This window comes from Neltuma alba, unplaced genomic scaffold (genome assembly GCF_004799145.2).
Source record: "Neltuma alba isolate B1F8T4 unplaced genomic scaffold, ASM479914v2 tig00012167_pilon, whole genome shotgun sequence".
Lineage (NCBI taxonomy): Eukaryota > Viridiplantae > Streptophyta > Magnoliopsida > Fabales > Fabaceae > Neltuma > Neltuma alba.
In genome coordinates, this window is record NW_021636714.1 from 300,226 (window position 1) to 313,259 (window position 13,034).

Genomic DNA, 13,034 nt, shown 5'->3' on the forward strand with positions numbered 1-13,034 from the left:
TTATGGTATTTTAGAAAAAAAAATATGTCATATTTTTATAATTAACTAACTTATCTAACTTTCTTAATATAATCAGATTAGTTAAATAAATCTTATATTAAGATCAGAAGAGAATCTTTTTAAAATGAGAAGAACAGGAAGAGAAACACGAAGATACCGATAATATATGAAATAGAAAAGTATACAAAACCTGACAGGTACAAACTGTTGTTTAAAAAATCTATTTATGGTGCTAACGAAAAAAAAAATCCATCCATCCATCAATCATATCCCACGCTCTTAATTCTCTGAATAATCCTTTTCCAAACTACTGAAAAAGTATGCTTTATTTCCTCAACCAAATTTTTGCAACGGAAGTATCGTAATTCAATAGATAGCGGATTGAAAAATATAAAAACGTGGGGGCTAAAATTTATATTACCATTTTTTAACAAAGCAAATCATATTACTACTATTTTATATTAACATATTATTCTTGGAGTGGGGAACCACCCGCTTCTGCCTCCCTTATCTGCCAATGATCATGATTTTAGTCTTTTTCTTTTTGCCACATGATTTGTTATATATAGATTTTATTTATATCGCATAATTAAACATATATTCTTCGTGTGAGTCAAATGCTTATTTGAATATATAGAGCAAAACATCGAGTGCACATATTAAAAAAGCCCAAAAAATATGTACATAATATATCTTATTTAAATCTTTTAGATAAGAATTTGGATAAGTTACGTAGATAGAAAAAGTTGAATAGCACTCAGTATATAACTTTTTGATATTTGATTTAGTCATGATGATTATTATCTTATGAAAAAAACAACAGTCAAACTAAAAAATATACTCCTCCGATCCTTAATATAAGACCCATTTAACTAATTTGATTAGATTAAAGAAGTTAGGTAAGTTAATTAATTATAAGAAATGTGATATGTTTTTCCTAAAACACCATAATCATCTTTCTTAATACCACATCTCCCTCTTCTACTTGATTATGGTTGAGGGAATATTTATAGGGGTAATTTAGATAAACTTGATAAATATAATAAATGGGTCTTATATTTAGGACCAAAATCAACTCAACAATAGGGTCCTATATTAAGGACCGGAGGAGTAAAATTTAAATAATATTGTCCAGATCTTATCAGGAGATTATTGTGCACATCCCTCGCCATAACATGCATATTCATATGCGCACACATAGGAGCTCTCGCATCGATATCTTCTCTTTGACCTCCTAGTGACCAGTACCTGTGCTTACTCCTCCATGGAGATGGTAATAAGGAAGTTCCAGAAGATTTGGGATGACTGTTGCTATCGCCGGCAACACCGGTCAGAAGAGGAGTACGGCGATTACACCTGGTTACGTAAAGACGATACGACAATGCCAGAAAAAGAGAAGGAGAAGATGAATCAGAACAGAGTGAGTCGAGAGGGCTGCTTCGGCGTCTACGTCGGACCGGAGAGGCAGAGATTCGTCGTCAAGATCGAGCATGCCAATCACCCACGCTTCATAGCTCTGCTTCAAGATGCCGAGAATGAGTATGGCAAGTCGATCCATAACGACGGTCCTATTTATCTTTCTTGCGACGTCGATGTGTTCTGCGAGACATTGGCTGACATAATTATCTCTGATTTTGATTCCTCTGTTCCATTTAGTCCCACGTCTTCTCATCGATCTGGTCAACAGAGTTGGGTTCGCCGGCTTTTCCAGATTCCGATTCTTGGACTTGTTAACTTTAAGTTCAGCCATTGGTTGCAAATATTTAGTTTGTAGTTACGTTAGAGAAATCGATTTTCCTTTTCTGTTTTTCATGTTTCATAAACGACTGGCTAATGATCCTAGGCTCGATTTCTTTACAGTTGTTAGGATATTGATCATTCTTGGGTCTGTAACAGGATTTTCCTTTTTAGCCCTTAATAGGAACACAAGTCTTTCTTAGTTAAATTTTGTGGGGTAGTGTTCTAAATGTAATTCAGATCAACTATGTCTTCGTCGGGCTTCATTCGTTACAATTTTTTTTTTCCTTTTCAAATTAGCACAGTATATTTGGATCGGGCCAAAAAAAGAAAAAACAAAAGAACAGGAATGATATTATTTGGATTTTAGGAATAATAACAGCCCATGTTAATATTGATGATTGTTTAGATAGTCTGTTGCGATTTGGATAAAAGGAAATATAATCAAAGAAGTCCAAAAATTAATCTTTACGTCTCAAATTTGAGTTAACGAGAGCACGACAATTGGTGATTACATTTTTAAACGAAATATAAAAGTCTAATTTAATTTTTACAAAAATATGGTACTTCCAGATTCAAGTAAAGCAACACCATGTTTCCAGTATGTATACGTCATATTGACTTGAGAATCAATATTATTTCCCCGGCAATTGACGATAACAACAGCAAAATATTAATTTATAGCAGAAGCTAGCAGACATGGGCTTAATCAAACAGGTGAATACATTATTGGACTGTAAATGTAAAATACTTATAAAGCAAAGTAATCAATAATTGAAAGATTTTTCATAACTGCATCAGTGCTTCAAAGATTTCCATGGCAGAAGCAGGCAAACCCAGAAGAACATTAATGTTCTTCCTCTCTTCCCCATGAGAGAGGAACAAGACGACCTCTTTCTCAGGCAATGTCACGGGCCCAGAACACAGAGGTTGTCCCCATCCAAAATCTGTTGTGTGGAAAGACAACCGCGCCCAAGTTGTAATCAAAAGCGTCGCGGTTAAGGAAGGCCTTGCTCTTGTCACTTCAAAATAGTCTATAGCTGATCTCATGTACCTATCTGTCACCATATCAATGGCCTTTTGAACCAACCCAACTGCGAAAGATAGAGGATTCGTCAATAACTCGCCTGCCTCACACAGTGAATTTGTCAACACTATGGCGTTTCCGAAGAAGCCTTCTGGTATTGGAGGATCGAATCTGGACCGTCCATCAACAGCGAAAAGAAGCTTGGTTTGTTGATCAGGTTTCATCCTCAAGGCTTCAGTTCGAGCTCTCCATACAAAAGCAGAAAGGGCTTCAAAAGTAGAGCACTTTTGAAGAACCCCATCTTCCATGGCTTTCTTCTTGAGAAGCTCCACCTTGTCTGGATCGAAACAGAAGGATTTGTAGAGCATGTCTTCTTCCTCGTATAGTTTTGAGGTATCTGATATGTCTTCAATCTCTGCAAATTCATGGTGGGGGAATTCTATAAGAGGAGGCTCGCGTGCTTTCAGTATGGTTCGATCAAGAAATGGAGGAATCTTTAAGTCTGAGCCTCTTGCAGCATCACTCCATGCGTTTACAAATTCCATAGCACACAGTCCATCTTTCATACAGTGGTTCATGGCCAACCCCAAAGTAAAGCCTCCACACTTGAATCTTGTCACCTAAAACATATGCAAGTTTAGCTTTGGGCTGTGTAAATTAATCATCTACAACGCCTTATAGGAACTTGTATACTTTCGTTATAGAGAGCATATATATATATATATACACACACGTATGATCTAATTAAATGATAAAGTCAAGTGAAACCTGAACAGTCATAAGGGGCATCTCAATTATGTTCTTGGCACCAGGGACGCTATAAGCCAGTTTGCCAAGAGTTGAAGGATCAGGTTTTGTCAAATCTCCAATTTTTTCTATGTCGCAGTTCGCTTCAGCTTCAACGAACACTGCACCCTCACCAGTACAATCTACTATCAACTTCCCCTCTGAACTGATTATTAACCTGCCGGCCATGGGATGATAAGGAACAAGAATCTTAGACAAGGCCTCTCTTATCACTGTTGCAGCATCCTCGTTCCCTCGAGAATCAGATTTGAAACAATAAACTGTGCGAACGGGAACTGCTATGTTCTGGTCCAGGTTTGAGAGGAAGTAAAGACCCTTGTCTGTTTCTTCTGCAGGTGGAACCAGAATTGGTTCTCCTTGCTTCACATCAAGCTCAAAGTTTGAATCTTTTTCCATCATGCTACAACCTCGGTGATGGAGCTGGAACCCTAAAGAAAAAATCAGTATAGACTTTAAATCACGCCAAGGAAATAAATTGGCTGAGCTGGTGTAAGTATACCTGTGGGGATCTGTAACGCAGAAAGTACGTAGTATTTATTGGGACACTTGAGGGATAAGAAAGAGATGTTTATGAAGGTGGTGGTTGAGAGTAGGAGAATTTTGACTTTGGATCACCACAACAGGTATATGTAAGTGTGTGTGTGTACAATAAGGGAAAAAAATTAAAGCAAAAAAGTAAAAGAGGACAAGCCTGCTCGAAAATCTTTGGCTTCATATTTTGGTTAACAAATACCGCAGCATGCATGATGAAAAGGACAGAAATGGAAGGTCAATTCAAATGTTTATAGCAAAGCTTACTTAAGAGTAGAGCAATTTCTCGGGCAAAATGTCACATGGATTGTTGGAGTTTTTGGATTTTATACATTTTGTACGTTTGCCTTTTAATAGAGCCTAAACCATCATTTTGAGTTTAAAAATTAGGGAAAAAATGGTTGCTTATGAAATTTGTGCCTTGATAACTTTATTGGATTATACTCCTCCGGTCCTAATTATAAGACCCAATTGACTTTTTTGAGGAAATTAAGGAAGTAAGTTAAGTTGGTTATTTATAATAAATAAGTGTTGTCATTCCTAAAATATCCTTGCTAATTAAGTATATTGGCTGAAACTATCATTATTAGAAGGATTATCTTGGAAAAAAATGCATAAATATAATAAACAAAATGGATTGGGGTCTTATAATTAGGACCAAATAAAAAGTCAAATGGGGTCTTATAATAAGGACCGGAGGAGTATGTAGGTAATATATATAAATATTTTATTAATTTGTGAATTAATGTCTTTTTATTTAAATATTATTTTAATTACAATATGTCTGAATCAGCTGTGGTTTAAAGTATTGAACATTAAACCAACGAATTCATTCACTAGTCCGATTTTGGGTGATTTCTTTTTTACAATAGATAATGTCTACCACAACAAAATTAAACATAGCGTATTTAATTTTCTAAACAAGTAGATTTAGATTTTAGAGTTTCTCCGTTATTTGGTTGAAACTTGAACTGGCGTTTAACGTGAAAAGCATATATGTTATATACAGTGCTTTACTTGCGGAACATAAAAACCAACCTAATGCGAATATTAAAGTGTGATATCAAGGACTATGCGGACTTGAGATCTCCCATTTCTCGCGGCAGCCAGATTGCTATTATCGTAATTCACTGCGTCAAGAGAAAGAAACCAAATTTCATATGTATACATAATTCGGTTTGTTCAGACGTTATCATCAGAAAATTTCACAAGTAATCTCCACGAATGGACGTTCGTTTGTTTATATTCACACGATACTGTATTGGATTGGATATGAGGAGCCGCCGAACGATTTTGTTGTCAAGTCCCGCGTGATAATAGCATTATAGCAGTCCAAGTTGATTTTCAGAGTACACAATTCCGAACTTATCAGTTACCAGAAGAGTTCGGCTACTATATACCTTCGATTTGAAAAAAAAAAAAAAAACTACAAATCTTAGAAAATTGGGAAAAGTCTTTCATTAAAAATTGGTAATGAGAAGGACATAATATATTTTTATACATTAAAAATATAGATGTTCTGCAATTATTGTATAGTTTAAACTTCTGTCCAATAATAATTATATTATTTATGAAATTCACTGTAAAAAAACTTTGTATTGTATCATAAAGCCTTTTTCTCCCTTTTTTTGATATTGTACATATTTCAACTGAATTCAAATTAAATCATATTCTCGAGTCTATTTATAAAACTTTACCCATCATATTGGAAAGTTGTGAAAAAAAGAGGTAGGAAACTATAACGGAGCGTGGAGTAGCCAAAATCGATGAATATATCAAGGAAATATAAGGCTAAATTATAAATAAAAAAAAATCAACAGCAAGAAGCAACGTAAAAGATATGGCAAGAATATTCCGATCACAGGATCTAAGAATCAAGTGACTAACCAAATATAGAATCAAGATAAATGCAAGGGGCCGAAAAGCACAGGGCCCAAAATAAATCTAAACTGTTAAATCCGCATGGTTCTGAGAATTTTCAAATGCTGGGAGTCAATGGATGCAAAATATGAGACCTTTAATGTCATATGGAAGTCGATTATTTTATAACTCTGAACATTACAAATTCATCTAAATTGCTAGGCAATACTGTGGCCAAAAATACAAGGCAATGTTTGGTGGGGCGAATAAACAATCTATTCGATATTTTAATATAAATAAATCTAAGCTCACATCAGCACTACAGAAGGGACTACTCTACTATGGTACAAACAAATCTAACTAAGCATCCTTCATTTCTTAAAAAAAAAAGTCACAACTCAACCAAATATCTACCGTAGCTTATGATCCGTAAAGAGTTGGAAGAATTATGAAGACTCGATTGGATGACCCACCTGCCTCTAAGTTCTGCAAGGGTCAGATTATTTGCCAATTCAGTCAAGCATCATCATCATCATCTTTCTCTGCTTCGTCATCCCCACCATTATCAGCTTCCTCTTCATCTTCCTCATCAGACATGTTATTAATCACCTCTGTTATTATATCCTTTACCTCTGCTTTTCTATGCATTAAATCCAGACCAAAGTGGGTACCTGACACAAAATCAGAACGTAGCTGAGATCCACTAAATCATTTATCCTCGGGAAAAGGGAAGGGGAGGCAAAAGAACATAGTCAATAGAAAAAAGGTCATACCAAGTTGCCTAAGGATATCAGATAAAGTTGCCTGCATGAATAGTAGAAAATATCACAAACTTATAAAATTATAGAACCTCTACCACTATTGAATAAGAGAATAATGGCATGGAAGACCACTTACCGTATTGAAATCTACCTCCTTCAGAATATCAACAACTACCGCATGCATCTCCTCCCTACTAGGCTCTGTCTTGACTTTCTTGCCACTTTTACCTTTTCCAAAAATTGGCATCAAAGAAAGGAGCATGAGCAGGAGAAACAATGGTACGAAGACATTCCTAAAACTATAAATGGGTAGCTGTCCAAAAAGAAACTATGAATGGATAAAATAACAGATTTATTAAGCATCAAGCAAGCCCTTACACAGGACAAAATTAAATGAAGTAGAAAGGAAAAATTATAGGCAGAAAAGTTTCTCCTCTGAAGATTGAAAAGATAACTAGGAAAAAAAAGAGAGAAGAATGTGGTCAATGTACCTTGACTCTTACTGGAGACCCTTGAGGACTTGTCTGTCTGTTTTTTGCTTACAGTTTTCCCTTTAGAATCCTGGTTTTCCTTTGCAGTTTTCTGCTTCTTGGATGAAGATTGCCTTGACTTGGAAAGGGTAGCAGAAGCATTACCATGTTCAGTAGCAGATTTCTTTGAAGTTGACTTTTTTGAAGCTTTTTCAGAGCTCTTGGTAGCTTTTTCAGTGGCTGTCTTCTTTGCAGGTGTGGTTCTATCTTCAGTTTTACCACCTGAACTCTTATCTCCAGCCTTTTTAGAAGGATGCTTCTGAGCCTTGGGTTTATCTTCCTCTTCCTCTGATTTATTTTCCTCTTGATCACTTTCATCATTTGCAGCTGAAACATCATCATCCTGAGAATCATTTTTAGCATCTGAAGGCTCAGCTTTATCGTCCTCCTCATCAACCTCAGAAGATTGTTTACGCTTTTTCCCCACTTGTGAGCTCTGTTTCTGTTTCTACAAGCACATATGCATATGAAAAGGAAGTTAAATTAATTTGAAGAATATCCTCTTTGACATGATTACAGAAAACACAAACTCAGATTTCAAATAATCAACGACTGCATCATCCACTAAAGTCTATATGATTCTAAATTGAAGTCACATCAACAAATTGTTTACATATCCAAATCATAAAGCAAACCATCAGTAAGTAATCATAGTTCAGCAGCTGTCCCAATGCTCTTTTCCTTCTCTGGTTCCCGGTGACTGCCAACACTTAATGGCAGATTATTTCCGCTTTTTCTTCTTTGTTTTCACATGCACTGTATTTTATTTTCTTTCCTCTTCAGCTGTTTTGCATCCAGGATTCCAGTAGTCTCTTTACTTGCATGAATAAAACAGACTTCAGAGTATAATCTGTGAGTTCTGTTCATAGCATCAGAGTGCTACTGGCCTCATCAACTCTACGCCAAAATAGTCTCCCATTAGTCTCAAAGGAAGACAAGGGCAAACCACCCACTAATATGCTGTCCTAGCTAAGTCATGGGGTGTCCAAAAATAAACCAGTGCGCATGACTGGTCACAAGTTGAATGGGGGTGTATAATTATCATAGAGTAATGGGCCTCCAGAAATTGATTGTCTGGCAAAGCACTCAATCAATTGACAATTCTAAGGGTATGATCTAGACTGGAAATGTTGCCCAGTCAGGTAATAGCTCAATTACTCTGAACACCCCAAGTTATGGAAAATCAATGACAGATTGTAGAGCCAAGAGATTCAAAACACGACCTACAATTCTGCACATTAGTTGATTTTAATTCATGCAAATCAACCATGAATGTCAAAATTGCAGATCGCACTTTGACTTGTCTAACTCATACATTGAAGGAAGGCCGTGAAGAAACAAGCATCTCAAGAAAAATAGACCTAGGAGCTAGTCAACTTTTCTCAAGTCAAAAACCTAGTGGAATCTAAATGAATCTTCAACATCAAATACAAAAGCATCAATAGGTGGAAGGCAAAATTGGTGGCTAAAGGGTTCACACAAGCAAAGGCTCACTATCACTGGCAACTACTCTTGATTGGATGCTCCATCAATTAAACATTAAAAATAATTTTTTAAAAGGAGACCTGAAAATACACATGCCTTCCAATGACCATGCTTTGCGCCAATATGACTATTCAACAGGACAAGACTTTGAAACATATTGAAGCTCGCCATTGCTTCACCAAATAGGTGGATCCAAGGTACTCAATATTATATACCCCCTTTCAAAACACAAGCTACTGGCATGCTAATAAAGAATCAAACAGAACAGGACCAGTTCAATTAAGTCGAGATATGCAATTGTTTGGAATAATTTTCTATTGAACCCGTTAAAAAAGTATATTTAAGCTGAGTAGGGATAGACAATACTTTCCAAATTCAATTCTATTAATGCTGATTACTAAACGCAAGATTTAGACAAAGCCATTTCAGAAATATGAAAAGGGCTTGTGGCAACCTCAAACTCCATCACAAAAACAATTTTCCTAATTATTTCAAAAACAAAACTCACCTATACTAAACAACTATTTCATACCTTGATGAATCAAAAACCATGAATTAAGTTTAAACAGATGGAAGAGAACACATTGCAAGATTGATGGATAGCACAAACAAGAAATAATATAGAAACACACCTTGCTAGATGTTTCAATAGATGCTTCTGTAGAAGATTTGCCTGGTGTTGCCTTACTCTTTCTCTTTTTACCTCTCTGCAATACAAAAGCATGTTATGAACTCAGTTCCTACAATCTAACAGTTTAAACCAATTAAAATTAAAGAATATTAAACCTGCTCTTTATCAGCAAGGAGAACTTCAGTTGTAGCATGAGGGGCCTCCAAGAACTCCAACAACTTTGCAGAAAGTTCCTCCTGAAAACAAGTCCCATCAAATAAGAAATGCATACTAAAAAGATTGCAAGTTAAGCTAGGAAAGATATTATTAAAACAACATTCACCTTCTTCACACTTCCCTTAGATATTGGAATATTAAGCACATCACAGAAATCCACCAACTTTTCTTTCACACACTTATCAAGCTTCTCCTTTACCTTGGCTCTGTGTTTATCCTGATATAAATAGTTATCACAGCTACAAATTAGTAACAGCCGAGACATTGAAATTTTTAGGGAAAAGATATCAGACATAAAACTCATTACAATTCAACAGAAGAGTTAAGAAAATCAAGCAGATGTTCATATCATATACAAAAATGTACCTCATTTTCAACCCACACATAGCCAGAAAACTGACCAATATTCCTCTTTAAAGTCTGAGCCTGCACAGGAAACCATAACACTAATATTCACTGAACAGCCATAGGTTTACAAGGTTCACGGACAATTTGAAGAAAAGGCAAAACTTTTCACTACTAGAAACCCAAAGAATCCTAGAACCTAAGTAGGTGTTTCACCTTTGCTCGCTTCCCAAAAAGTATACTATGAAGTATTTGCAGGTTGTCATCAGGTTTTCTCTTGGACAACTTGAAAGCCACTACAGCAGTTCACATAAATTACTTGATTAAGAAAAGATGCTACAAAAACCAAGTTAAAGAATAGCATACAACTTAATTAGCAAACCATCTGCAAAGAACTGACAATTTTAGAATATTCTTAGTGTACATTCAAAGGTCAACCATCTTGCCAGTATAACAAACACGAAAGAGAATCCATTAATATCAGACCTAGGAAGTTATCATTTTTACAGAGGCCAACTGGAAGGGGGGGAAGTACTCCTCTAGTCCTTAATATAAAACTCATTTAAGTAATTTGATTAGATTAATAAAGTTAAATAAGATAGTTAATTATAAAAAATGTAGCACATTTTTCCTAAAACACCATAATTATTTTTCTTAATACATCTTCTCCCTCTTTTACGTGATTATGGTTAAAGGAGTATCTATAGAGATAATTTAGAGAAAATTAATAAATATGAGAAATGAGTCTTATATTTAAGATCAAAACCAACTTAATAATTAAATCCTGTATTAAGGCCTGGAGGAGTATTAACAATAACTTAGAAATTAGAATCACATTATTGGGATTTTTAAAAAATTTTTACGCATGTTATGTTTTGTCCCAAAAAAAAAAAAAAAAAAACCTAATGACAAAACTATAAGAATTCTAGTCCATCAAATAACATTCCAAAGCCCAACACTTCCCCTGTATTATTTAAATAAATTATTTAACGTATTAACATTGCCGCAAGGAAAAGAGGCTTTTGCACTCTAAATTGAGTGGCACTGAATGGAAAAAGAACTCTAGACCAGTGAAGAAATTCCCAGATTGCTGGTCTAAATTAACCTATAATAGCATAGAACAACAACAAATAACTGCATTAAATTGCAGCCATGAGAGGCAAGCCAGCATCTAAAAGCCGCATAGCTGATTCTTATAAAAATAATTCCAACAGCAAATCATACGGATGTTAAATGCTAAAAAGTGCAGAAAACAACTAACTTATTAATAAGATATCATATATCATCCCTGGTATACTTCTTTTAAGATATGAATCGAATGCAAACTGATTCAGAGAAACTGTAATGCATCACCAAGACGTACAAACTGAAGAGAAGGCAGGAAATGATGGAGTACACAAGACAATCTGATTTACCATTGGGAATGTCCTTAAGCTGCGTTCCGCGACCCTGAAATCCAAAGAGATCCATGAGATGAAAACCAACACTTCAGGCCTCATTTGTCGAGAGCCAAGGATAACATATCACTGAAGAAATGAGCAGATATCCACCAACATTCAAGGAAGACGTACCTTTTCAATTAGCAAACTTTTGCCAGCAGAAGACCTGCCAAACTTCCCAGGCGACGGGATAGAGTAACGCTCGACTGTTTTCCTCTCCCTAGTGGGCCTGTCACTTGCTGGAGTAGCAGGATCCTTTTTCTCTGAATCCTGTTTACTGGTTTTTTCTTTTCTCTGCTTCTTGGATTCACTCTGGCCCACCTTTGAACTTCCCCTGGGACGACCTTTGGCCTTAGGCTTCTCGCCAGCGTCAGCTTCGTCCCCCTCGTCTTCCTCCTGTTCTCGCTCGTCCTCCTGCTCCCCGTCCGTCTCCCCTTTATGGTTCTCGTCCTCTTGTTCCTCGTCTTTCTCTCCTGTATTGTCCCCATCCACATCCTTCTCAGCTTTCTGCTCCGCCTCCGCCTGGTCATGTGGATTTCCTTCTTTGTTATCTTCAGCCTCGGCTTCTACTTCCTTGCTTTCGGGGTCTTTCTCCTCGACATTTTCGTCTTGAGAATTACCAACTTCTCTAGGAGCGTCTTTCTCAGAAGGCCCCTTCTCCTCTGGTTCTTTAGATTCTTCCCCTACTTTGTTCTCTCCTTTGGCTTTGGCCTCAGGCTCCTGCAGGGGATTCTTATCCTCTAGGGTTTCCGTGGCCATGAAGAGGAACGAGTAAGTACTTCAACAGTGGCGAGTAGAAAGAATTGGGAAAAGGAATAGAATAGAGCGAAGCTGAAAACCCTAGGATTGAAAGAAACCCTATAATTAAGAACAGATCTCTAGAGTTGGGAGTGATAGAGAGGGAATCGTGAAATTCTGAGCGGACGAAATAAAGCTGAGGCGCGCTCAAACTACACCTGTTTCAAATTTGATGCCAAAATTGTGAGCGGGCCTCCCTCGCTCTTCTTCTCTTTTTCTCCCGGCAATACTAAAAAACCAAAATCAAATCAAATCAAACTGAAAAATGAAAAAAAATAATAATAATAATAATTTTTATTACCAAAACCGAATAATATTTAATACCCCCTTCCTGTCCTGCTCCCCCCGGTCACTGATCTGAAGCGCACCTCTGCAACATTGGAGTCTTCTTGTCCCGCCCGGCTCTTACGGGCCTCATGGGCCTTCCTCTTTTGTTAATTTCTGATGGGCTAAAAATATTTCTTGCTTTTTGTATCAAAAAAAATATTTCTTGCTTTCAAATAAAGGCCCATTTTAACATTATTGTGAATATGCAATCAACAATACCCCTCAATAGTACCAACAAATAAAATACTCCTCCAATCCTTAATATAAAACTTAATTATTAAGTTAATTTTGATTTTAAATATAAGATTTATTTTTTATATTTATCAATTTTTCTTAAGTTTCCTTTGTGGATGCTCCCTTAACCATAATTAAGTAGAAAAAGACAATAGGATATTAAAGAATATGATTATGGTGTTTTAAGAAAAACATGTCATATTTTTTATAATTCATTAATTTGCCCGACTTTTTTAGTCTAATCAAATTAGTTAAATAGGCCTTATATTAAGGATCGGAAGAGTAATATTTTTCTCCCAGTTTCAT

The 13,034-nt window shown here is 36.0% G+C and overlaps 2 protein-coding genes across 3 annotated transcripts; both read right to left on the reverse strand.

The window, feature by feature from the left end:
• Positions 1-2,319: 2,319 nt before the first annotated feature.
• On the reverse strand, positions 2,320-4,127 carry LOC114724075 (omega-hydroxypalmitate O-feruloyl transferase-like). Its single transcript, XM_028910349.1, has 3 exons — positions 4,071-4,127; positions 3,533-3,999; positions 2,320-3,384 (listed from the first exon to the last, which is right to left on the reverse strand). The coding sequence occupies exons 2-3, from the start codon at positions 3,968-3,970 to the stop codon at positions 2,524-2,526; spliced, it is 1,299 nt and encodes a 432-aa protein (XP_028766182.1). The 5' UTR covers positions 3,971-3,999; positions 4,071-4,127; the 3' UTR covers positions 2,320-2,523.
• Positions 4,128-6,123: 1,996 nt separating this feature from the next.
• Positions 6,124-12,383, reverse strand: LOC114724074 (protein DEK). 2 transcript variants are annotated; one of them, XM_028910348.1, is made up of 11 exons: positions 11,502-12,383; positions 11,346-11,379; positions 10,147-10,226; positions 9,952-10,011; positions 9,692-9,802; positions 9,525-9,605; positions 9,371-9,445; positions 7,215-7,695; positions 6,860-6,951; positions 6,736-6,766; positions 6,124-6,633 (listed from the first exon to the last, which is right to left on the reverse strand). In XM_028910348.1, the coding sequence occupies exons 1-11, from the start codon at positions 12,126-12,128 to the stop codon at positions 6,479-6,481; spliced, it is 1,827 nt and encodes a 608-aa protein (XP_028766181.1). In that variant the 5' UTR covers positions 12,129-12,383; the 3' UTR covers positions 6,124-6,478. The 2 variants fall into 2 exon arrangements, with proteins under 2 accessions (XP_028766181.1, XP_028766180.1); XM_028910347.1 differs by having other exon boundaries at positions 7,215-7,701; positions 11,502-12,379.
• Positions 12,384-13,034: the final 651 nt, after the last annotated feature.